Source organism: Crotalus tigris, unplaced genomic scaffold (genome assembly GCF_016545835.1).
Source record: "Crotalus tigris isolate CLP2741 ecotype Arizona unplaced genomic scaffold, ASM1654583v1 scf7180000017666.379230911805:20528666, whole genome shotgun sequence".
Classification (NCBI taxonomy): Eukaryota; Metazoa; Chordata; class Lepidosauria; order Squamata; family Viperidae; genus Crotalus; species Crotalus tigris.
The window spans coordinates 909,738-934,928 of record NW_024096552.1 but is presented as its reverse complement, the minus strand read 5'-3'; the positions used below and the strand labels follow the sequence as shown (position 1 = coordinate 934,928).

General features: G+C 43.6%; 1 protein-coding gene across 4 annotated transcripts in view; it reads left to right on the top strand.

Annotated features, from left to right (window-relative positions):
* The window catches only part of DDC (dopa decarboxylase), a 305,481-nt gene that overhangs the window by 151,668 nt on the left and 128,622 nt on the right, over positions 1-25,191 (top strand). For all 4 annotated transcript variants that reach the window (XM_039336392.1, XM_039336393.1, XM_039336394.1 and 1 more), the window contains one exon: positions 19,938-20,081. In XM_039336392.1, the coding sequence (XP_039192326.1) occupies positions 19,938-20,081 (144 nt within the window). The remainder of the gene's footprint in view (positions 1-19,937; positions 20,082-25,191) is intronic.

The following is a 25,191-nucleotide window of genomic DNA, read 5'->3' as shown; positions in this document are numbered from 1 at the left end:
CGCCTCTTTGGGGTGACTTTTGGCCCATTTAGGGTCCCCAAACAGAGAAGAATCAGCCATAGGGTGCAGAGCACCATGATCCCTTGGCTACTTGTGCTACTGTGCAAAACCAGAAGCCTTGAATAATAATACATTTCTTTGGGGATCTGACATCAAGTCCACTTTTCTGCCCCATATTTTTCAATATCTACGTAAAAGGTCATGTTTGAGTTCATAGGAAAGTAGCATAATATGTTTATGTTATCCAACTGTATGTACAATAAAAATGCTTTGAATGTCTTCACCCAGAGTCTCAGAACTGTTAGGAATTGGATGGGATGAAACAAGTTCAGATTGAATCTCAGCAGGACAAACTTACCTACTCATCCAGAAATTATTTGGTTCATTGCTTGCTCTAATACAATGGTCCCCAACCTTTTGATCAACAGGGACTGGTTCCGTGGAGAGAGGTTTTTCTGCAGATCGTAGGGGGCATGGTTTCATATACTGCATGCATCCCATGGATGGGGATTTGCTTGTTTGTTCAGACTGGTTTCTGGCATGCTGTGGCCCGGTGCCAATCCATGGACAAGGGGTTGGGGACCCCTATTCTAATATGTGCTTTAGATAAGGTCACACTCCCCTTGAAGAAACAGGTTCACTTCATGAATTGGGGCTTCATTTCCTTATTCAACAGTGGCTATAGGACCCTTTCCCCAGCTTTGGCTAATGCATCCACAGTGAATAGAGATCTCCAACCTCTCTGACCCAAAGGGAAGGAGAGCACCTTCCAAATTGGTGCATGCACATGCAAATGGCACTGCGTGTGCCAGTGCAGTACTAGCACATGCACAAATGGGCTGCACATACCCACCTGGCACTAGTGGCCCTGTTCACGCATATGCAAATGGGCCATGCAACCTGCCTGGTGCTAGCATCCCCGTTCACACACGCACAAATGGGCTGCACATACCTACCTGGCACTAGCGGCCACATTTTGCGCATACACAAATGGGCTACAAAACCCGCCCAATGCTAGTGGTCCCATTTGTGCATGCTAAATGGGCCGCACACACACACCCAGCATTAGCAGCCCTGTTTGCACTCATGCGCATGGGTACTACCGCAAGTGGGGGGGAGTGTGTGTGCATGCATGCTCACACCAACCAGCCATTTATGTGGCCTGCTGGCCAAGAGGTCGTAACCCAGTAGAAGACCGTGAACTATAGATTGGGGACTCCTGCCCTATACCATTTCAGACAGTCTCTTTTTAAAAGCTTTCAATGATAGAGAACCCATAACTTCTGAAGGCAAGCCATTCCATTGGTTTATTGTTCTGTTGAAAGAAAAATCTTCATCAGGGTCCAGTCCAAGCCAGGAATAAACAAAATGGAGACTACTTTAGAAAGAAGGTTGTAGTTTATTGAAGAGCAGAACCACAAGACATGAGGCTCTATAGCAGCTGACCACACATAGTGGGAGTGGTGGGTTTTTATACCTTCTTGGACTTTTTGTGTTTGAGATTGTTTCCTCTTCCTGGTGCATGAACTTTGACCTGAGCTTTTGAGTATGTCCTTTTTGGTATTGGTGATTAATCCTATTATGTCCTAAAGGTCATGTTTCCTGTCCTCAGAGTTTGGGTGGGGGATGTAGATTTTTGGGTTGGGGATGTAGATTTTAGAGGTCTTTGTCTTTCTAATCTCATCAGCTCCAAGCTTCCTAGCTCCAACTTTTCTGAATAGGATTATCACACCTGCATTTCTAAAAGCTGGCCTCTGCCTAGTTTCTGCTTGGGGGAAGGGAGACTTGGGCTTCTTTGCTTAAGATTTTTCATTTTTCCTTTGGGGAAATATAATATTCTGCTTTTTAATATTCCCCAAAATATTTCCTTCTTGGTGTGTGTGTGTGTGTGTGTGTGTGTGTGTGTGTGTGTGCTGTCCTCCCACAATTCCCCCTTTGTGCCATATAAGTGTGGATGATACACTTTTACTGGTACAACATTAAAAATTTGATCTGGTCAGGAAGATTTGACAAACAAGCTTTTAAACTGTTAATGCAAAAAGGGGAAGGCACTAATAGAGGCAGCATAAAGAGATCCCTGCAGTGGTTCCCAAAAGAGGGAGTTTCCAACCCATAAAGTCTAAAAATCAGGGCAAAAGTTCTGTTAGTTAGAGAAGAAATTTATAGTGTCCAATATTCTATGCCAATTATTCTAGATCAGTGGTAGTGAACCTTTGGCACACGTGCCAGAGGCGGCATGTGGAGCCCTCTCTGTGCACACACCATCGCCCCAGCACACGTGGTCTCTAAAATTTCGCCAAGACCAGCCAGTCTGGAGCTGCTGTTGGGGAGGTCCCCCCCCGCACAGCAGTGCAGACATGCCTCACTTACGGGCAGACAGGGCGGGGCCTCACAGAGGAGGAGGAGGAGTTCGTCTCTCCATGGGACAAGCTGAGCTTGGCAGACAACCTATAGGTGCTGGTGGCGACAAACTTGGCTGTGTCCCAACCGCGGGGGAAGTTGCAGGAGAGGCAGTGCTGACCAGCAGTCATGGTAAGTGTGGGGCGGCGGGCCTGGTGGGCGGGCCTGGTGGGGACAGGCGGCCGATCTCCACCCAAAGCTCTGACTCAGGAATTGATGGAAAATATATGGCGGCAAGAAGGGAAATCGAAAGAGACAGTGGACAGGCCTTGCAAGTGGAGCATGAGATGGTTGGGTTGGCGGGAGAATGCTCCATGCGAGAGTTGGGGCGGCGGGAGCAGGATGCTCCATGAGGGGTTTGGGGCGGTGGAAGAACACTCTGTGCAGGGATTGGGGTGTCAGGAGCAGGACGCTCTGTGTGAGGGTTGGGGCGGCAGGAGCAGGATGCTCCATGCAGGGGTTGGGGTGGTGGGAGAATGCTCCATGCGGGGGTTGGGGTGGTGGGAGAATGCTCCATGTGGGGGTTGGGGTGGTGGGAGAATGCTCCATGTGAGGATTGGGGCAGTGGGAGCAGGACACTCTGTGCAAGAGATAGGGCAGCGAGAGAACACTTTGTGTGGGGATGGGGCAGTGGGAGCAGGATGCTCCATGCAAGGGTTGGGGCAGCGGGAGCAGGATGCTCCATGTGGGGGTTGGGGCAGTGGGAGAACACTCCATGCAGGGATTGGGGCAGTGGGAGCAGGACCCTCTGTGCAGTAAGTAAACTTTAAAGAGAGTTTTAAAAAAATGCAGAGAAAATGCTGCCCCTTACATGGGATCAGCTTATTTTTTTTCTCCACTCCCTTTGGCTGTTCCCTTCCAGACTGTCTGGGAGCAAAAAGCCAAGGAGAGATGAGAGAAGCCTCCTTACGTGGGCTGAGGGTGGTGGTGTTTCAGCTGCCAGAATGTTTTGCTTAATGCAGCAGAAGGATCCACATTCTGCAGTAAGTAAACTTTACCCCCCTCCCTGCACACCTCAGCACCTACTACAGCTGTCAGCTACTTATGCAGGTCCATTAGGCCACCACCCAGAGCTGCATGCCAGCCTAGCATAAAGCAGTCAGCTAGGAAACCTCGCTAAGGCTTAGAGGTGGTAGATCACACCCAGGGCCAGCAGGCAAAAGACCACCTGAAGCAGGGAAAGCCAGATCCCCATCAGCGTCATGGCCACCCAGGCCCAACAGAGACGGAGAGAGGCACAAAAGCCTAGATGGGATTGGGGGGCCATGGTGCCGATAGAGATCCAGCTTTCCCCGCTTGGGGTAGCCTTTGGCTTGCTGGGTGTGGGCATGCTCTACCACCTCTACTTGAACCTGATAGCCAGCTGTTTCACCTCCTTTGTGCTGGGCGGGCCAGGTGTTCCAGGCAGTGGTGATAGCCTAATGGACCTGCATGAACTGCTGGCGCCGGCAGCCCGAGGCAGGGCTAAAGTGCATCGGGTGTGCAAGGGAACAGGCTCCACGTGTGGGCCAAGGGCAAGATCTGCAAGGGGGCAAGGAGATGACCAGCAGCAACCTGCTCTCCAACCACAAGCAAAAATAGATGGGACAGACAGGCACGTCCGGCAGTCTGCATCACATGCCTCCCCCCTCCCCTACTCTGCCTGCTGCTGGAGGGCTGACCCAGTATTGGCAGTGGGCTGTGGAGCCCCAGAGTGCACCAGTTGAGGGGCGGGCAGCTGTGGTTGCTGACGGACACTTTGGCCCCCATGTGCTCGCTGTTTGTGGGGGCCGATGGTGTCAGGCAGCAGCCACCCCAGCCCCTGGCTTGCCTTGCGGCAATGGCACCCCTGCCCTGCCCCCTGCCTCACCTTGCCTTGCTTCGCCTCACCCTGCAGGATGAGCCTCCTGCCCACCATCCCACCTGCCAGAGACCTCCTGGATCTCCCCCAACCCTGTCTGGCCCCCACAGGTGACCCTCCCCATGAGCAACATTGAGGTGGTCATGCCCACCCAAGCCAGCCCACCTATGCTACCATGACTGCCATAGCCATGCCCACTCTGGCCACACCCCTGGCACTTGGCGATGCATAAGTGGGTTTCAGGATGCAGTTTGGGCACTCGGTCTCAAAAATGTTCACCACCACTGTTCTAGATGTTTGATGCCACTTTGAGCTTTTCAGTCAGGTTTGCACATTCCTCCAAAATTCTTCACAGCCATGGTTTGCCTCAGTACGTAACCATTGGCTGCCCATTTTCAAGGGTTGCTTCCTGCCTTAGCTCTTAGTTTAGTGCATCCAGGTTTGTGATGTCCAATTGAGGTTAGCCAGTGTGAAAGTCAGGCTATTAAATTGCACACAGTGAGCCCTAGGACTCCCTCTATGAGTCCACCAGTGCAACATATACAGGACTTAGGTTTGGAAATCTGTTTCCTACTACCTCCTCAGTGAGGGCATATGAATTGCAAATCACCTGAGGAGGCTTCGTTCCCTCCCCCTTGGAATTTGCAGGAAGGTATGCCTGCAAAGGCCTTAGTGCCACAGAGCAAGAACTAGCCTGGATAACTTTACTGAAGGTAGGTGGAGGGGATAGACTGTGTGATTCTGAATGGTGTGTGTGTGTGTGTGTGTGTGTGTGTGTGTGTGTGTGTGTGCAGCTATGTCTACAAGACAGGCAATACAAACATCCTGGACAGATTTTCCTCCCACCTGACAGATGTCCAAGGTGTTCAGTACTTGCTCTGTCAACCATTCCAAATGCCATCCCTCCATGAATCAATTCAACTGCTTGATTACAATACAAATGAGCCAATGAGTTTCTGCCCTCCCCCCATAGTCTTCCTAGTTGTCTTCTGAGGCTTCATGGGTCCAGGAGTCCTTCCTTCCTCTGCAGTTTTCACAGGCATATGATTGATAATGGCTTGAGAAGATCTGTTCCACTCTGGTTGCATGGTGACTTTATATTGGATGGCTGGATCAAAACCCAATTCCATGGCTCAAATGAATAGAGGGTCTCCTCTGGAGGCAGCATCTGGGTCAGTGTGCTCTGCTTCCAAAGGTTGCTGAATCATCCGTGCAGGGCTGAAAGACATGAGAACAAGTCCCCCCCTTTTCTGGGTGACTCTTCCAGGAGAGGCCTTGCTGATCAGACAAAGGCATGGAGAACAGAGGATAAGAAATGGAGAAGTGGAATGGGGGGGAGGTAGCTTGCAGGCAGAGTTTGAAAAGACATTAAGATTAACAATGCAGATATTAAATAAACAGATGAAACCCACTTAAATACATACAGTAAATGAAAGAATGATTTTTTTTTCTGTAAATGAACTTAAAACATTCTCTCTTGATAACTTTGGGCTGTTTCTTAAAAACACACAGGAAGAAAGAAAAAAAGAACACATTTCTCTTTACCCTATTTTGTTGACTAGACAAGCTAAGGTGAAAGTATTTTTCTTTTTGGAGGTTTATTTAAGCAGAATTTCTAGCAGAATTTTAAAATTCTTGTCTCTAGGGATTAGAGACACCCAACAGTTAACATTTACCTCGAGGACACACAAAGACCTTAACACACACACACACACATATAAAGGAAAGGGAAAAGAAAAGGGAAACAGAATTCTGAGTATTACACATTCTAGTCATTCCCACTATAAATCTTAGTTGGCTCAAATTAGGGAAGCATAAATCTTAAACATATTACGTGATTGCATAGAAAGAGAGAGAGAGAGAGAGAGAGAGAGAAAGAGCGAGCGAGCGAGAGAGCGAGAGCTAGCTCTCTATTCCTATATTTTAATTTTCTTTTCTTTTTAAGTACCTTTATTTAGCCAAATTGGTTTCTCAGTAAAGCCCTGAGCAAAGTCCATTCTTCACAAATTTCCCTTGCTCACTTCCTTTTCATACAGGCTAGGATGGGCACTCATTTCTCATCGCGTGCCTCGAGCAAATCTCCAATGGGGGATCTAACCTGACCCTCAAACTATAACTTCCCATGTTTCACTTATGATGTGGGGTTCAATCAGCTTAGTTGGGTCCTTTCCAGCAGCACATCCCAGCCACTCTTAGCGACACTAACCCTGCTGCTCCACTATCAGTTTTCGGACAAAAAAAAAAGTGTCCAGGAGGCCTCTGGTTCCCTTACAAAGTCCAAGCACCTCCTAACCAGGGAACACACCACCTCTCAGTTTTTGGACCAAAAAGAGGTCTGGGAAGATCTACTGCCCCCAATCCAGCAGGTGCGGGCACCTCCTACAACAGCCTCTCAGTTTTAAGACCAGAAGGGGTCTGGGAGGACCTCTGCTTTTTTTTTTTTTATTGAAAATTTTTAAATTTTACAAAACAATACGGTTCCCTTCCCCAAACCAACCCAACTCTCCCATGCCCTCCCCCGACCTTCCCAGAGCTGAATACAGGCTTAATTAATATTTTTTCAAAAAGTCTTAAAACAAATATAAACCATAAACAAATCTAAATACATTAATTAAAGAAATTGTAAACTAGTTAACAATAATATATGTATAAAAAAAACAAAAATACAAGGAAATACGAGAAAATAGGAAGAAAGAAAAAGGAAAAAAGTCTATAAAATATCTTAAATTTTAAGTATAAGTTATTGAAAAGCTAAATAATATTTTTTTATATCCAACTTATATTGTATAAAGTCTATCCATTTTTTCCATACCAAAAAATACTTCTCTTGCGATTGGTCTTTCAAGAAAGCTGAAATCTTTGCCATTTCCGCTAAATAAGAAACTTTAAAAAACCACTCTTGCAAGGTAGGCAAAGATTCCTTCTTCCAACATTGCCCTACTAACAACCTTGCCGCTGTGATTAAATTTAACATCAATATAGTCTCTTTAGTATCACAATCAGAGACAATACCTAACAAAAAGAGTTGTGGAGTAAATTTTACCCTTCTTCTAAAAATTCTTTGAATATTCCACCATATCTTAATCCAAAAAGCTTTTATATTTTTACATGACCACCAGATATGATAATAAGTAGCATACAAACATCCACATCTCCAACATTTAGGCTGTAAGTCAGGATACATACAAGACATTTTTTGTGGATCAAGGTGCCATCTATAAAACATTTTGTAAAAATTTTCCCTTAAATTTTGGGCTTGTGTAAATTTAACATTCCTCACCCAAATAATTTCCCAAGTATCTAATAGAACCGGTTCATCAAAATTTTGTGCCCATTTAACCATACATTCTTTAACTAATTCTACTTCTGAATCCAATTCTACTAACACCCCATAAATTCTCTTAATATGGGTTCGTATTTGATCTTTTATTTGTTTTAATAAATTCTCATCTTCTCTAAAGAAACCCACATTATGATCTATCTTCCACCTCTCCACTATTTGTCTATAATGAAACCATGAGTAAATAATATTTTCTTGTATTAAATCTTCCAAAGATTTTAATTGCCAATTTTTACCATCCCATCTAAGTAGTTGTGCATAAGAAACGCTATCCATCTTGACTCCTCTCCTTATCCCTTCAATCGCATGCCCCGGTATAGCCCATAGTGGAATTTTAAAATCACTTCTATAATATTTCCTCCAAACCCAAGTAAAGAAATCCTTATAATATGAGATTTAAAGACCCTATCAAACTTTTTATTAAAAATTAAATAGGCATGCCATCCAAAAAGTAAATCCCAACCCTCTAAGAGGAGTATTTCTACATTTGTTAAATTAACCCAATCACTTATTAATGTTAAAACCACAGCATCATAATACAATTTCAAATTCGGTACCTTGAGTCCACCTCTCTCACGAATATCCTGTATAATTTTAAGTTTTACTCTTGGTTTTTTCCCTGCCCAGATAAATTTGTTAATACCTTTCTGCCATTCATTTAAATTAACCTCATTCTTTAAAATAGGTATCATTTGAAATAAAAAAAGAAACTTTGGCAAAACATTCATTTTAATTGCCGCAATTCTTCCCGAAAGAGATAATTGCAACTTCTACCAATTTTCCAAATCTCTTTGTATATTGACCCACAGCCTTTCATAGTTATTTTTGTACAATTTTGCATTAGAAACAGATAAAATAACCCCCAGATATTTTACCTTATTGACAACCTCAAAATCTGTCAACTTAACCAAAATCTGCTTATCCAGATTAGTCATATTTTTAGGCAATATTTTAGTCTTATTGTTATTAATTTTAAAACCCGAAACCTGTCCATACTGATGTATCAATTGTAATAACTCTATTACAGAATAAGTAGGTTGAGCTAAGGTAACCACCAAGTCATCTGCGAAAGCCCTTAATTTATATTCTTTTTTATTAACTTCTATTCCTTTTATTTGCTGTGATTCTCGAATTTTAATCAACAATATTTCCAAAGTTAAAACAAACAGCAATGGTGACAATGGACAACCCTGTCTAGTCCCCTTCTCTATTGTAAACATCTCTGACAAACCCCCATTAACTATAAGTTGTGCCGTTTGCTTTTGATAAATAACACCAAGAGCTTGTAAATTTTTTTCTCCAAAATTCATTTTCTCAATTAATCTTAACATAAATTGCCAATTCAGCTGGTCAAAAGCTTTTTCAGCATCTAAAAATATCAATCCTGCAGAAACTTGATTATTTTTATCTAAATATTCTAATAAGTTAATAATTTGTCTGACATTATTCTTCATGTACCTTCCAGTTATAAAACCCGTTTGATCCATATGTATTACACGATGCAAAACCCTCATAAGCCTGTTGGCTAAAATTTTTGAAAAGATCTTGTAATCTACATTTAAGAGAGATATAGGTCTATAATTCTTTGGTAAGGTGAGATCTTGATCTTCTTTTGGAATCAAAGATATAAAAGCTCTACCCCATGACGGGGGAATCTCTGAACCCTGTAATAAATTATTAAAAAGCTCACTTAAAGGTTGAATCATCTCTTGTACCAATGTTTTGTAATAAATAGATGTCAAACCATCCATACCCGGTGCCTTACCTAATTTTAATTCTTTAATTATTGTCTCAATCTCCTCACTAGTAATCAAACCATTAATTTCTTGTTTCTGATCTTCTGTTAATTTAGGAAAGTTAGCTTCATTTAAATAATTATCTATATCTGAAACCTGTACTTTAGTACTCATATATAATTTTTGGTAATAATCTAAAAAGGATTTCTTAATCAACTCCTTCTGATATACCAATTTACCATTATAATTTATTTTATCTATAGTTCTCTGTCTCTGCTTCTTTCTCAGTTGGTAAGCCAACCATCTCCCTGGTTTATTAGCATTACAAAATGTATTTTGTTTCATATACAGTAAATTAGTTGCAGTTTGATCAGCCATCAACATATTAAATTGTGATTTACTCTGCTTTTTGAAATAGTACGGGGACCTCCTACAACTGGGCTCTGCTTACAGGACTTTGCCAGCTGGTTGCCCAAATCCAATTCTCCAATTCACTTTTCCACTCCATTTTCACAATGTAAGGATCCACCCCACTTTGCATCTTAAGAAGACAGAATTCTTGGAATATTTCTTCCAACAGGCATCCTTTATTAAGAGAAAATGGTTGCAGGCGTTGTAGATAGGACTTGGGCTCAAGCCCTATGATTCAAGGTTTTAAGGGATACCCAGTAGCCCCACATCACCCCACCATCTTTCCAGTGACAATCCCAGGCATTACAATTCCACCCCCTTTGCCCTCACTGCCGGTGGAAGGGAGACTTCAGAGAGGAGTACATGAAAGCTAATGGCCCCATTGTTATGTTTATTCCTTTTGGTGGGATCCACATCCAGTCTCTTTGAAGTGTACTGAAGGAAGTGAGGGCCATAAAGCCCCTTTGTTCACCCCCCTTCCCCTTTATCATATGACAGAATCCAGAGATAGTTATCTAGTTGATAACTAGAGATGAAATATAATTGGATTCTGACATTCTGCCCCCTTAAAAATAAGATAGATCCACCTGAAAGAAAACAAAACAGGTATAAAAGTTAGTCAGGCTTGTTATGATATTCTGTGTAAAACTTCTTTAATAGCTTTGGGGCTCTGACATGACGTTTATTAACCCATTCGTTTTGTGAGGCAGGGAGGTGTTTCCATGCAACTAGATACTGAGTCACTCCATGATATCTCCTAGAGTCTAGGATTTCCTTAATTTCGAAGTGCTGTTCACCCTCCACCATGATTGGAGGTGGTGGGGCGGGTTTTTGGCCATAACGGTGACTGATGATCTCTTTTCAGCAAGCTGCAATGAAAAATTGGGTCTATTTGCCTGAGATTTTTTGGTAATTCTAATTCTACTGTTACTGGGTTTATGATTCTTTTAATTGGAAAAGACCCTATATATTTTGATCCAAGTTTTTTACAGGGCTGTAGGGACTTTAGGTATTTTGTAGATAAGTACACCATTTCTCCTATAATGAATGGTGTAGGCTCAACACTTTTTTTTATCAGCTTGTGCTTTGTATGCTTTCCTAGCTTCATCTAGTGCTTTTCTAACTATTGGCCAGGTGTTTTGTAATTGTTCCATCCATTCTTTCAGTGATGGGATCGCCTTCAGTTGGTGTTAATTCTGGCATGGTGTTGAAACTTTGACCGGTGGCTATTTGAAAAGGAGTGTAACCTGTGCTGGACTGCATTATTGTAAGCAGCTTCTGCGAAAGGGAGTAGGTCTGTCCAATTTGTTTGCATTTATTAAAACATTTTAAATATTGCTCAAGTACTGAGTTCAATTTTTTTGGCTGCCCATTTCCTTGTGGATGATGACTAGATGTCAGTCCCTGAGTGGTCCCTAAGAGGGATAAAAGTTATTTCCAAAATGCAGACATAAATTGCACTCCCCTATCAGAGATGATGCGTTGGGGTGCCCCATTCAATCTGTAAATGTGCTGGATGAAAAGTTTTGCTAAGGCTTTTGTGGTGGGAATCTTTTGGCAAGGGATAACGTGCACCTGTTTGGAAAACAAGTCCGTGACCGTCCAGACAACAGTATTCCCATTGCTTTCTGCTAATTCCACTATAAAATCCATGGCTATTTCCCTCCAGGGGGCTGAGGGATTTGCCACTGTTTGTAACAGTCCGGGCGATTTCCCTTGCAACCTCTTTGCAGTTGCACACTTTGGGCAGCTGGCCACCTAACTTTCTATGTCCTTTTTTATGGATGGCCACCAAAATTGCTGTTTAATTAAGTGTAATGTCTTTACAAATCCAAAATGCCTGCTGATTTTGTGTTGTGGCAAAGCTGCATGAATGTGACTTTTTGGGTTGTTGGTATATATAACTTTTCCCCCACCCAAGGCAGCCCAACTTTCATTGTACACACATTTTTATTTTTCTGGAACCATTTCCAAACTTTTCCGGAATTCAATTTTGGTTTGGCTGCCCAGCTGTGGTTTTAATTTAGCTTGGGCTCTGGTGGTTGCTGGCGCTGCCAGTTGTGATTCTACCATCATTGGTTTAGAGTCGGTGGCTCGTGTGCTGTTATATTGGGGCATGCAAGATAGTGCATCTGCCAGGAAGTTCTTTCCTCCCGGCAAATGCTTGAGCGTAAATTGGAACTGGTGAAAATGCTGGGACCAGCGGGCTTGCTTGGGGTTGAGCTTCCTGGGTGTTTTCAGGGCTTCCAAATTTTTGTGGTCAGTCCACACCTGGAAGGGGATTTTGTTGCCTTCAAGGAACTGGTGCCACACGAGTAATGACCAACGTATCCCGTATGCCTCTTTCTCCCATACAAGCCAGCGCTGCTCCATTTCCATGAGTTTCTTAGATGTGTATGCACAGGGTTGCAATACCCCTTCATCGTTTTCTTGTAATAGTATAGCCCCCACTGCCACATCACTTGCATCCACCTGTATTACGAAGGGCTTGTCCATGTCTGGGTGCCTTAATACTGGTTCGGCAGAAAAAAGTCTCTTTAATCTCTCAAATGCTGCTTGGCACTCCATTGTACATGTTAGTGGCTGGCTAGGTTTTACTGAGGATGCTCCCTTCATTTTTAGTAAGTTAGTGAGGGGCAAGGCTATCTGGGCAAATGAGGGGATGAATTGGTGGTAAATTTTGCAAAGCCCAGGAAACTTTGTAGTTGCTTTCTTGTGCGGGGTGGTGCCCAATCTAATACTGCTCTGACCTTCTCTGGGTCCATTTCAATGTCCTGGGGGGATATGCGATAACCTAGTTAGTCTATCCTTTCCTGGTGGAATTCACATTTTGAGAGTTTGGCATATAGATGAGTGGCTTGCAGTTTCTTTAAAACCACTCTGACTAGGTTGACATGTTCCTCTTTTGATTCGGTGAAGATAAGATTGTCGTCTATATAAACCAGGACCCCCTTAAATAGGTGCTCCCTTAGAACATCATTGATTAATTGCATAAATACTGTGGGGCCTCCTTGTAATCGAAATGGCAAGACTTTGAATTGGTAGCACCCCATTGGGCAGTTAAATGCTGTCTTCCATTCATCCCCTTCCTTAATTCTCATGTGATAGTAAGCTTCCCTTAGGTCTAATTTAGAAAAAAATTTCCCTTTCGAGAGGTCTTTCATGAGGGGCAGAGGGTATAGGTTGCTTTCACTGATTGTATTCAGGGACCTATAATCCACGCATAAGTGTAAAGAGCCGTCCTTCTTCTCTCTAAAGAGGACCAGGGCAGCCACTTTAGGCTTGGCTGGCTCAATGAACCTTCTTTCTAGGTTTTTCTTTATGAATCTCTCCATTTCCTCCTTCTCCTTTGGGCTCATGGAGTATAATCTGGGTTTCGGGAATTTTTGCCCCAGGCTTGAATTCAATGGCACAGTCTGTGGGTCGGTGGGGGGGGGGAGCTCATCCACCCTCTCCTCACTGAAAACTTCAGCAAGGTCTCTGTATTCCTCTGGTATTTCTGGTAGTCCCTTTTCCTCTTCCATGGATGCACTTTCTGTTCTTGATTCTGGTACGCCCCCTTGGGGTTTTAGTCCCTAGAGTCCCCTTTCAGGAATTTGATTTCTGCCATCCTCCAATTCACCCAGGGGTTCCATTTTTTTAACCATTCCATCCCTAGGATCATTGGGCATTCCATGCCTGGGGTCACCACAAATGTTATGTCTTCCTCGTGTTTGCCCAGGGAGGGGTGTATTGGTAAAGTAGCTAGGGTAGCTGGCATTCCCCCCTGCTACGGACACATCTAACTGGCCAAATGAGATTGGTTGTTCCAGTCTCCTCGATGGAATGCCCAGATTCCCCACTAGCATCGTGCTAATGAGGTAGCGGGTGCAGCCAGAGTCTATTAAGGCTTTCACCTTTATGGTTTCGGGCATGGGGGGAATTAATACAGTCACTGTTTTGAGGATGGGTGCGATGCGTCCACTTACCAGGGGTTCGCCCTCCAAGCTGTTGTCTGAGGTGTCCACCGGCCCTGTCGTATAGGCTGGAGTTCTTTCCCCCTGATGAGCAGAGGTGAGGGATTCCACAGCTTCCATCATTCTCATGGCAGGTTCTTTTGTTTTAGCTGGAGACTTTCCGGATTTGCTGGCCGTTGATCTTTCTGGGTTGTGCTGGGGGGCTTTTAAGCGGCATTCTATAGCCAGATGCCCTTCTCTCCCACACTTGAAACACCCCATTTGCTTCTTGGCCGTAGCCAATGGTTTCACTGGTTTGCGTGTCAACTCAGGCGGTGAGCGGCTCCATTGTTTTCCTCGGTGGTGTCTCTTCAATATGTCGATCTCTGCTTCCTCTGCCAAGACGTATCATTCCTCAAGTTGGTGTGGGTCCCCTTGGGGCAGGCAAGCGTCATGTAGATCATAATTTAGTCTGTCTTTGAAATGGCTAAGGAGGATGTCTTCCGGCCAGTTCAGTTTGCTGGCAATGGCCCGGAATTCTTGAGTATATTCAGCTACTGGGCCTTTGCCTTGCCTCATTGTTTTTATCCTTTTGCGGGCTTTGCGATCAGCCAGGGGGTCCTCAAATCGCCTTCTCAGAGAGGAGATGAAACAGTTGAAGTCGTTGAGCTCTGGTGCATTGGAGTTGTGCAAATTCATCACCCAATCTGCGGCCAGCCTGTCCAGGGCAGATTGCATGATCCGGATACGGGCTTTGTCGCTGGGGATGTCCTGCCCATATTCCTCCATGTAGCTTGGGTTAGGAAAAACCCCAAGCATGTTGGCTCCCCCTTGAATTTCACATCCAGTGACAGGGGTCTTTGAATGTATCAGTGCCTTTGTTGTCGGTGATAGTGTCTTCCATCCAGATCGCCATCTGTGGATCCGTGGGGAGTGGGGACTACTGGATCAGCAGATGTCCCCGGGGCTGCAGGTTCCACTTCCCCCTCGGTGTCTCCTCCTCTGCAACTCCAGGAGGTGGGGCAGCCATAGGGCTCAGAATTCTCATCTCCTAGGGAGCTGAGAGTTCTCTTCATCAGGTTAATAGCTTTCTCTAGGATCCAGCCTGAGTAGGGTGTCCAGCTCCCTTCCTCTTCACTTGTGTGCAGGGATTTCTCCATCTCCTGCTTCCTTTCTGGTTGGTTGGCCCCCTGTCTCAGGGTCACCTTTTTTTATTTCTTTTCCCACTCGCTTTTCTTTCCAACACCCATTGACCACTGAGATTTGTTGTCCCGTGTTTCTACCACCTCTTCTCCTGAGGAATCTGACCTCTCAGATACTGACATCTGGCAGGGTTTCAGTTGGGGCAGCAGCTCCCTTTCCGGGGAGTTTTCTCCCTTACTTGCTCTGTCATTGTAATTTTTGCAAAATCCCCTGGCAAGGGTCTCCCTTCCAGGTGGATTAATTTTGCAAGTCCTGTCTAATGTAAGGATCTACCCCACTTTGCATCTTAAGAAGACACAATTCTTGGAATATTTCTTCCAACAGGCATCCTTTATTAAGAGAAAATGGTTGCAGGCGTTGTAGATAGGACTTGGGCTCAAGCCCTATTGTTCAAGGTTTTAAAGGATACCTAGTAGCCCCACCCCACCATCTTTCCAGCAACAATCCCAGGCGTTACAATTCCACCCCCTTTGCCCTCACTGCCGGTGGAAGGGAGACTTCAGAGAGGAGTACATGAAAGCTAATGGCCCCATTGTTGTGTTTATTCCTTTTGGTGGGATCCACATCCAGTCTCTTTGAAGTGTACTGAAGGAAATGAGGGCCATAAAGCCCCTTTGTTCACACCCCTTCCCTTCATCATATGACAGAATCCAGAGAGGGCAGAAATGGGGTTTTCCATAGTCAATAACTTGAGATGAAAAATAATTGGATTCTGACACACAGCATTTCCCTTTTCCCTAACAAAAGGTCCTGCACTCTGATCAAATCCAATGCTTTCCAGAGCCTGTTGGCAGTTAGGAGAGGCCAAAGAAAACAAGATCCAATTGTGATTGGGAAAAGGGCCTTCTCATTCACCCATACAGGAATACAAACATTTTCTTCACTCTCCTGGGCTTGAAAGTTAAAATGTAGAGGTACTCACCTTCTTTCCAAAGCAGCCCTTGAGCTCAAACTCAAAACTCCCTTTACTACCTTCACTCCACATGGGCAGGGCCTGGGAAACCAATTCACAGACACAAGGAGTCTGCTGCCGGCAAGATGGGGCTTACCCAGTGTCAGTCCACTGGAGAGGTTAGCTTGAAGTCCCATCCTGGGTGCCAAATTGTTAGAAGAAAAACCTTCATCAGGGTCCATTCCAAGCTGGGAATAAACAAAATGGAGACTGCTTTAAAAAGAAGATTGTAGTTTATTGAAGAGTAGAACCCACAAGACATGAGGCTCTGGAGCAGCTGCCCACATGTAGTTGGGAGTGGTGGTTTTTATACTTTCTTGGGCTGTTGTATTTGAGGTTGTTTCCTGTTCCTTGTGCATGAGCTTTTGAGCATGTCCTTTTTGGCACTGGTGGGTTAATCCTATTATGTCCTAAAGGTCATGTTTCCTGTCCTTAGAGTTTGGCTGGGGGATGTAGATTTTAGAAGTCTTTGTCTTTCTAATCTTATCAGTTCCAAGCTTCCTGGCTCCAACTTCTCTGAATAGGATTATCACATCTGCATTTCTAAAAGGTGACCTCTGCTTAATTTCTGCTTGGGGGAGGGAGATTTGGGGCTGTCTTTGCCTAAGATTTTTCATTATTGCTTTGGGGAAATATAATATTCTGCTTTTTAATATTCCCCAAAATATTTCTTTCTTGGAGGTGGTTGCTATCCTGCCACATTCTGTCAGGAAATCTTTCCTTAGTTCTAAATTGCTTCTCTCCTTGATTAGTTTCCATGAATTGCTTCTTATCTTACCTTCTGGTGTTTTGGAAAATAGGTTTATGCCCTCTTCTTTGTGGCAGCCCCTCAGATATTGGAACACCGCTATCATGTCATCCATAGTCCTTTTTTCCCTAGAATAGGCATACTCAATGTTATGTATTAAGAACGAATTTTAATGTATTATGAAACTAATGAACCTCCATCTGTTTTGGAGGGAATATTCAAGAATTCAAGTTTAGGCAGAAGCAAGCTAACATTGTGATCCACTGATGCCCTAGAGGCGGAAAGTATAAATTGCAAGCATTTTGCTGGTTTTAGACAGTTCTGTTCTAATAAACACCGTTGTACCAAGGCAGTCTGGTTATTGCCTATGAAACCCACTACACAATACTCAATTCCTGCAAATGTTATTCATATGTTTTAGCCTCCAAACCGCTAATCATCTTTGTTGTTCTTCTCTGCACTCTTTCCAGAGTCTCAACATCTTTTTTTATATTGTGATGACCAAAACTGGATGCAGTATTCTAAGTGTGGTCTTACCAAGGCCAGTATTAACACTTCACATGATCTTGATTCTATCCTTCTGTTAATGCAGCCTAGGATTTGATTGGTTTTTCTGGTTGCTGCCACAGGTTTATATTTCAGTGATTGTGTACTAGGACTCCAAGATCCCTCTCACAGTTACTGCTACTGAGACATGTTTCATCTAATCTGTACTTGTACATGTGGTTTTTCTTGCCTAAGTATAAAACTTTACTTTTCTTTACATTGAATTTTATTTTATTAGATAGGCCCCAGTGAATTCTATTTTATTACAGTCCCTAAAAACCAATGAAGGTCACCTACAACATTCTAAATATAAAAGCTGAAGAAATCTCAGAAATATTACATAAACTATAGCACAAAATCAAGTGGAAGGTCTTTGTCTATATACTACTATAACTTTCATGTTGGTTGTTTGCTACTATAACTTTCATGTTGGTCTATATGCAAACTTCAGTGTATCCTAGGGCAGGGTTTTTCAACCTTTTCATCCATTGTACCACTTTTAGGATCTGGAAATATCTGAGTACCACCAGTCCCCTAGCAGGGTGTCAAAAAATTGATGACCAAAAAAAAAAAAAAAAAGTGATGAAGTACAGGTAGTTGTCGACTTACATTAGTTCACTTAGTAACTGTTCGAAGTTACAATGACACTGAAAAAAGTGCCCCCCAAGCCGAGCTAGACACCTCCCCGCCTGCCCGGCTGCGCTTTTCCTCTGTCTGAGGTTTTCATTGTTGTGAGCATTTCTGTTGAGAATTGGCACCAGGATGGGGTGGGGGGTGTTTGATTTTTATTCCCCCCATCTGCTGGGTGGTTGCAGCAGGTTTTGTTCACTTCACATGACCCTGGGACACTGTGACCATCATAAATATGAATCAGTTGCCAAGCATCTGAATGTAAATCACAAGACCCTGGAGATGCTGCAACATTCCAGCTGATTGGCGCTTTTTCTGGGCTCAGCAGAAGCACCAGGATCAGCACCGAGCTCCGGCTGGAGCTGGCATTGATCCTGGTGCTTCCACTGAGCCCTGACAGCCCTGAAGAAGTGCTGATCCTGGCGCTTCCACTCAGCCCTGACAGCCCTGCAACTGCAGCCATCTCTCGCTCAGGCTTGTGTGGTGCTGCCACCGGTTCAGCTCATTCCCCTCCCCCGCTACCACTTTTCTAAGATGGTCATGTACCACCTGCCAGTGCCAATGTACCACAGGTGGTACCCATACCACTGGTTGAAAAGCCTTGTCCTAGGGCAACAATTTTTGAATCAACTTACCTCAAATGGATTAATTTAAAAAATGCACCCAAAATCAGGGGTATGTTACTCCTTTAGTGTGGGATAGTTGCTGCAAGGGTCAGGGAGGATGAGTAATAGGTAAATAACTATTTCTGAAATTCATTATAATGAATAAAAAATCCTCTTTTTAATGTATATATTTTTGCTTAAAAATCTCAACTATTTGTAAAGTGATAACTTTGAGAAAATAAGCTCTACTGCTCAAAATTACAAAAATAGTGTATTTATTCAAGCTTTTTTCTTATTTTTTAGCATCCTTGAACTTTCATTGTACTATCCAAGTATGTTAAAAAATTAGTTTGCATTGTAAATTCAAGTTAATTAAAATTATAATTTCTGAACATAATGGAGAATGGCATCATATTTATATATTTACAGCTTTCTCCCCCCCCCCCCCAAAAAAAAACTATGGAGGAAAATCATCTGCAAAAATGCATATAAAACTATGCAACTTGATTCTTTTGTCTGTATAAAGATTTTCTGTAAGATATTTTTGACCTTTTAAAGTTATCCATGAAGCAAGATGGGGTGTGGGGGGAGACAAACCAACCTAAGAAGAAAAATAAGATCTGACAAGGAAGCAAGTTCACGGAACAAATGTCAAATAATTCAAGCATCTGTTTCATCCTCTTTCCCTCCAAAGTTTTTTTTAGAACAACAACAATAATAATTCATTTTGGGTAGGACCCTTAAATAAATATAAATATCTAAGTTCACATACTTGTTTTTGCACTAATTGTATATATTATATTTCCTATAATATATTTGTTTCAATATTTTTATATATAGTGCTTTACTCCCAATGTGTAATAAGTATGCATTTTTTTGGATCAAGAATCATGATATTACAAGCAGAGAAGATTTTAGTACTCAGATTTATCCATAGGATTCTACTTTCCTATTCCTATTTTACAATAATGCCATGATAAATTGAATTTTAAAATTATATTTTAAATCTAACCCTGAATTTCCTAGCATTTTGTTTCCTTCTCATTAAGCATAACTCACCTGAATTATGTTATATATTATGGATAGTAGACTGAAGCAGTATATTTATGTTCTAAAAGAAATGTACCTAGAAAGGGGCATAGATTCAATATTTTATAGCTGTAGAACACCAGATGAGTATTCTTGAAAAGGTAACACATTACATTACTCGAAGAAATTATAAATATATCAATAATTAATAGTAACACTTTTGTGCTAATATAAAAACATTCATATAAATTCAGATATTTGAAACATAAGGAGTATGATTTACTAGAACTTGTAGCTCATTAATTGTACTGTACTTTATATTGTTTAAATTTATTGAATGGTCTAATAGAATAAAATTTATTTTATGTTACATTTGGTAAAGGTAGGCATGTAACATTATAGTCACCAAATAACAAAAATGCAGAACTGGGTATATTTGCTGTTTATTATTTTTCATTTATATTAGCAAGATTTGACTATATCGTCTAGTAATTGTAAAATCTGAGCTCATTATTGATATGAAATTTAAATTTTAGGATAAACTTTTTTCCATTTCATGCAGGCTCATTCATCAGTTGAAAAAGATGTCTTGATTGCGGGAGTGAAAATTAAACAAGTTTCCACAGATGACTCATTTTCTGTACGTGGGTCAACTCTGAGAAAAGTTATAGATGCAGATAAAGCTGCTGGTCTTATCCCATTCTTTGTGAGTACTAATATCCTGATTTTTGTTATTATCTTTGGAATAAGCATACAAATAAGATTACCGGTTATTAATTAATCTACTGGTTTATGTTTTAAATCATAGTTATAAGTTCAGTCGTAACATCTATAGTGAACACTCTTTGGAAATTTCATGGATATGGATATTTTTGGCAATATGAATTTAGTTTACTACAGCCTTTTCTAGAATATTTTTCAACTTCCCAGTCTGGCCAAAGTTCCTATAGTTTTCAGATTTCTCATCCATTTAAGTCTGAAGCTATTTACAATAATTGCTGCAGATAATTATTCCCAAAGGAAAAAGAAAATAGCTAATTCAAAAACTGGTAGTCCAATATATATTTATTTTCTTACTAGTTGAGCTAATATTTTAATTACAACTGATACAAAATGCAACTGATGGGTGTTTCTGCTATATTTGGGTGAACATACTACTTCAGAAACTACATTGGTACAGATAAAATTCAAGGTGCTTGTTGCCATTTTTAAAGCCTTATAAGGCTCCAGACCTAGTTATTTCTGAGACCACTTTCTCCTATATTAATATATCTATCTGATTAAATTGAAGAAAGCCAACTCCCTCTAAATCCTGTCTAACTGAGGATGACAGCAGGAGCTAAGAAACTGTCATTTTTCCAATGCTTCCATCTTGCTTTAGAGCAGTGGTTCTCAACCTTTTTAATGCCGCGACCCCCAACCGGTCATAAGTCGAGGATTACTCAACTGGTGTAGCACTGTTTGCAGAATGGGACTTTTGGCGGGCTCAGCAGGGCAGAGACAGCCTGGACAATTCCTATTGGCTTTTGAAAACCAATAGGAATTAGACTCTATACAAGAGAGTCTATTCTATTGGCTTTCAAAAGCCAATAGAATAAAAGGGAGTAGCACAGCTAAGGAAAAGGGGAAAAAATGGCGGACTGTGTTTGGCGACCCCCGTGAAATGGTCGTTCGACCCCAAATGGGGTCCCGACCCACAGGTTGAGAACCACTGCTTTAGAGCTTACTCTATATCAGCGGTTCTCAACCTGTGGGTCGTGACCCCATTTGAGGTCGAACGACCATTTCACGGGGGTGGCCAAACAACGCAGTCAGCCATTTTCCCCCCTTTTCCTTAGCTGTGCTACTCCCTTTTATTCTATTGGCTTTTGAAAGCCAATAGAATAGACTCTCTTGTATAGAGTCTAATTCCTATTGGTTTTCAAAAGCCAATAGGAATTGTCTAGGCTATCTCTGCCCTGTTGAGCCCGTCAAAAGCCCCAGTCTGCAAACAGTGCTGCAAATTGTCTGCAGTGAAGGTGAGCTGTCTGGAAGCTTCCACCCTTCCCTGCTGAGCAACTACTAAAAATGTAAGTAAAAAAGGGCCAGGGGTGGAAGATGGGAGGCCGGTGGGTGCAGGGAGTGTTGCTGGTGCACATGGGGCCCAGCGGGTGCCTTACCTCCCTTGGGCTGGGCCAGCTGGTGACCCAGGCGGTGGTAGCCCTGCGCCATTGATGCCCCTTGCCAGCTACGCCTTGGCTGGTGCAGGGGGTGGCACCACGCATGCGTGGTGCTCCTGGGCAGGGAAAGTCCTCGACTTATGACCGGTTGGGTAGTCCTCGACTTACGACCGGTTAGGTAGTCCTCGACTTATGACAGGTTGGGGTTGCGGCATTAAAAGGGTTGAGAACCACTGCTCTATATGGAGATTTCCCTTTTGATGTCTTCCTTCCTGAATTTCAGAGCACTTAAGACTTGATTTTTTCCCATCTGGCTTAAGAGAAAGACACGCTTTGAATAATAATGTCAGAATCCAATTATATTTCACCTTTAATTATCAAATATAGAAACTCCCAATTCTGCCTTCTCTGGATTCTGCCATAAGAGGGAGAGAAGGGGGAGAACAAAGGGGCTTTATGGCCCTCACTTCCTTCAGTATACTTCTAAGGAGCTGAATGCTGAATGTGTGTTTATTGTAACCTCAAAGCGTTAGCACCAAAGAACCTTACCATAACAAAGAAGGGTATTTGCCTTTCATGTAGTTATCTGAAGTCTCCATCCAGACGGAAGAAAGAAAAAAGGGGATGGAATTGTGATACCTGAAACTATCACTGGAAGGGGGGTTGATTGGGTGGGACTACTGGGGAACCCCTTAAAACCTTGAATGGGAGAGCTTGAACCCCAAGTCCTGTCTAGCATGCCTGCAACCATTTTCTCTTAATAAAGGATTCCTGTTGGAAGAATTATTCCAAGAGTTCTGTCTTCTTAAGATGCAAAGTGGGGTGGGTCCTTACATTAGACAGGACTTGCAAAATTAATCCACCTGGAAGGGAGACCCTTGCCGGGGGATTTTGCAAAAAATTTACCATGTCAGACAATGGAGCAAGAGAGGGGGAAAACTCCCTGGAAAGAGAGCCGCTGACCCAGTTGGAACCTTGCCAGATGTTGGGATCCGAGAGGTCAGATTCCTCGGGAGAAGAAGTGGTGGAGACACGGGACCACAAGCCTCGCTGGTCAATGGGCGTTGGAAAGAAAAGTGAGTGGGGAAAGGAATCAAGAAAGGTGACCCTGAGACGGGGGACCAAGCAACCAGAATGGAAGCAGGAGATGGAGAAATCCCTGCACGCAAGTGAAGAGGGAGAAAGCTGGGCACCGTACTCAGACTGGATCCTAGAGAAAGCTATTGACCTGATGAAGAGAACTCTCAGCTCCATAGGAGAGGAGAATCCTGAGCCCTACGGCCGCCCCAGCTCCTGGAGCCGCAAAGGGAGAAACACCGAGGGGGACATGGAACCTGCAACCCCGGGGACAGCTACTGATCCAGTAGCCCCCACCCCCTACCGGACCACAGATGGCAACCTGGACGGAAGACATTACCACCAACAACGGAGGCACCGATCCATTCCAAGACGTCCACCGTTGGAGGTGAAATTCAAAGGGGAGCCAACACGCTTGGGGTTTTTCCTAACCCAAGTACTCAGCTACATGGAGGAATACGGGCAGGACATTCCCAGCGACAAAGCTCGCATCTGGATCATGCAATCTGCCCTGGATGGACCGGCTGCAGATTGGGTGGTGAACTTGCATGACTCCAATGCCCCAGAACTCAGTAACTTCAACCATTTCATGTCCTCTTTGAGAAGACGATTTGAAGACCCCCTGGCTGATCGCAAAGCCCGTGAAAGGATAAAAACGATGAGGCAAAGCAAACGCCCGGTGGCTGAATATACACAAGAATTCCGGGCCATTGCCAGCAAACTGAATTGGCCAGAAGACATCTTCCTTGGCCATTTCAAAGACGGACTAAACTATGATCTATATGATGCTTGCCTGCCCCGAGGGGACCCACATCGACTTGAGGAATGGTACGTCTTGGCAGAGGAAGCAGAGATCGACATATTGAAGAAGCACCGCCGAGGAAAACAATGGAGCCGCCCCCCGCCTGAGCTGACACACCAACCGGTGAAATCATCGGATACAGCCAAGAAGCAAATGGGGTGTTTCAAGTGCGGAAGAGAAGGGCATCGAACTGTAGAATGCCGCTCAAAGGCCCGCCAGCACAACCCAGACAGATCCCCAATCAACAAACCCGGAAAGTTTTCAGCTAAGCCAAAAGCAACGGCCATTGAGAATGATGGAAATTGCAGAAACCCCCCACTCTGCTCACCAAGGCGGAAAGAACTCCAGCCTACACCACAGGGCCGGTGGATGCCTCAGATGACAGCTCGGAGGGCGAACCCCTGGTAAGTGGATGCATCACACACCATCTTCAAAACAGTGACTATATTAATCCCCCCCATGCCCGAAGCTGTGAAGGTGAAAGCCTTAATAGACTCTGGCTGCACCCGCTGCCTCATTAGCCCAACACTCGTGGGGAATCTGGGCATCCCATCCAGGAGACTGGAACAACCAATCTCATTTTGGCCAGCTAGATGGATCCATAGCAGGGGGGGTGCCAGCTACCCTAGCCACTCTACCAATACACCTCTCCCTGGGCAACCATGAAGAGGACTTAACGTTTGTGGTGACCCCAGGTATGGAATGCCCAATGATTCTAGGGATGGAATGGTTGAAAAAATGGAACCCCTGGGTAAATTGGAGGACGACAGAAATCAAATTCCCGAAGGGGGACCCTATGGACTTAAAACCCCAAGGGAGGCTACCAGAATCAAGAATAGAAAAAGCATCCATAGGAGAGGAAAAAAGATTAACAGAAATACCAGAGGAATATAGAGACCTTGCTGAAGTCTTCAGTGAGGAGAGGGCGAATGAGCTCCCCCCCCACCGACCCACAGACTGTACCATTGAATTCAAGCCTGGGGCAAAACTCCCAAAGCCCAGATTATACTCCATGAGCCCAAAGGAGAAGGAGGAAATGGAAAGATTTATAAAAAAAAAACCTAGAGAGAGGTTTCATTGAGCCAGCCAAGCCTACAGTGGCTGCCCCGGTCCTTTTTAGAGAGAAGAAGGATGGCTCTTTACGTTTATGCGTGGATTATAGGGCCCTGAATACAATCAGTGAAAGCAACCTATACCCGCTGCCCCTCATGAAAGACATGCTGTCACACCTATCGAAAGGGAAAATTTTTTCTAAACTAGACCTAAGGGAAGCTTACTATCGCGTGAGAATCAAGGAAGGGGACGAATGGAAGACTGCATTTAACTGCCCCATGGGGTGCTATCAATTCAAAGTCTTGCCATTTGGATTACAAGGGGGCCCTGCAGTCTTTATGCAATTAATCAATGACGTTCTAAGGGAGCACCTGTTTAAGGGGGTCCTTGTTTACTTGGACGACATTCTTATCTTTACCGAAACAAAAGAAGAACACGTCAAACTTGTCAGAGCGGTTTTAAAGAAGCTGCGAGCCGCTCACCTATATGCCAAACTCTCAAAATGCGAATTCCACCAGGAAAGGATAGACTACCTAGGCTATCGCATATCCCCACAGGGCATTGAAATGGACCCAGAGAAGGTCAAAGCAGTATTAGATTGGGCGCCACCCACACAAGAAAGCAACTACAAAGTTTCCTGGGCTTTGCAAATTTTACCGCCAATTCATCCCCTCATTTGCAGATAGCCTTGCCCCTCACTAACTTACTAAAAACGAAGGGAGCAT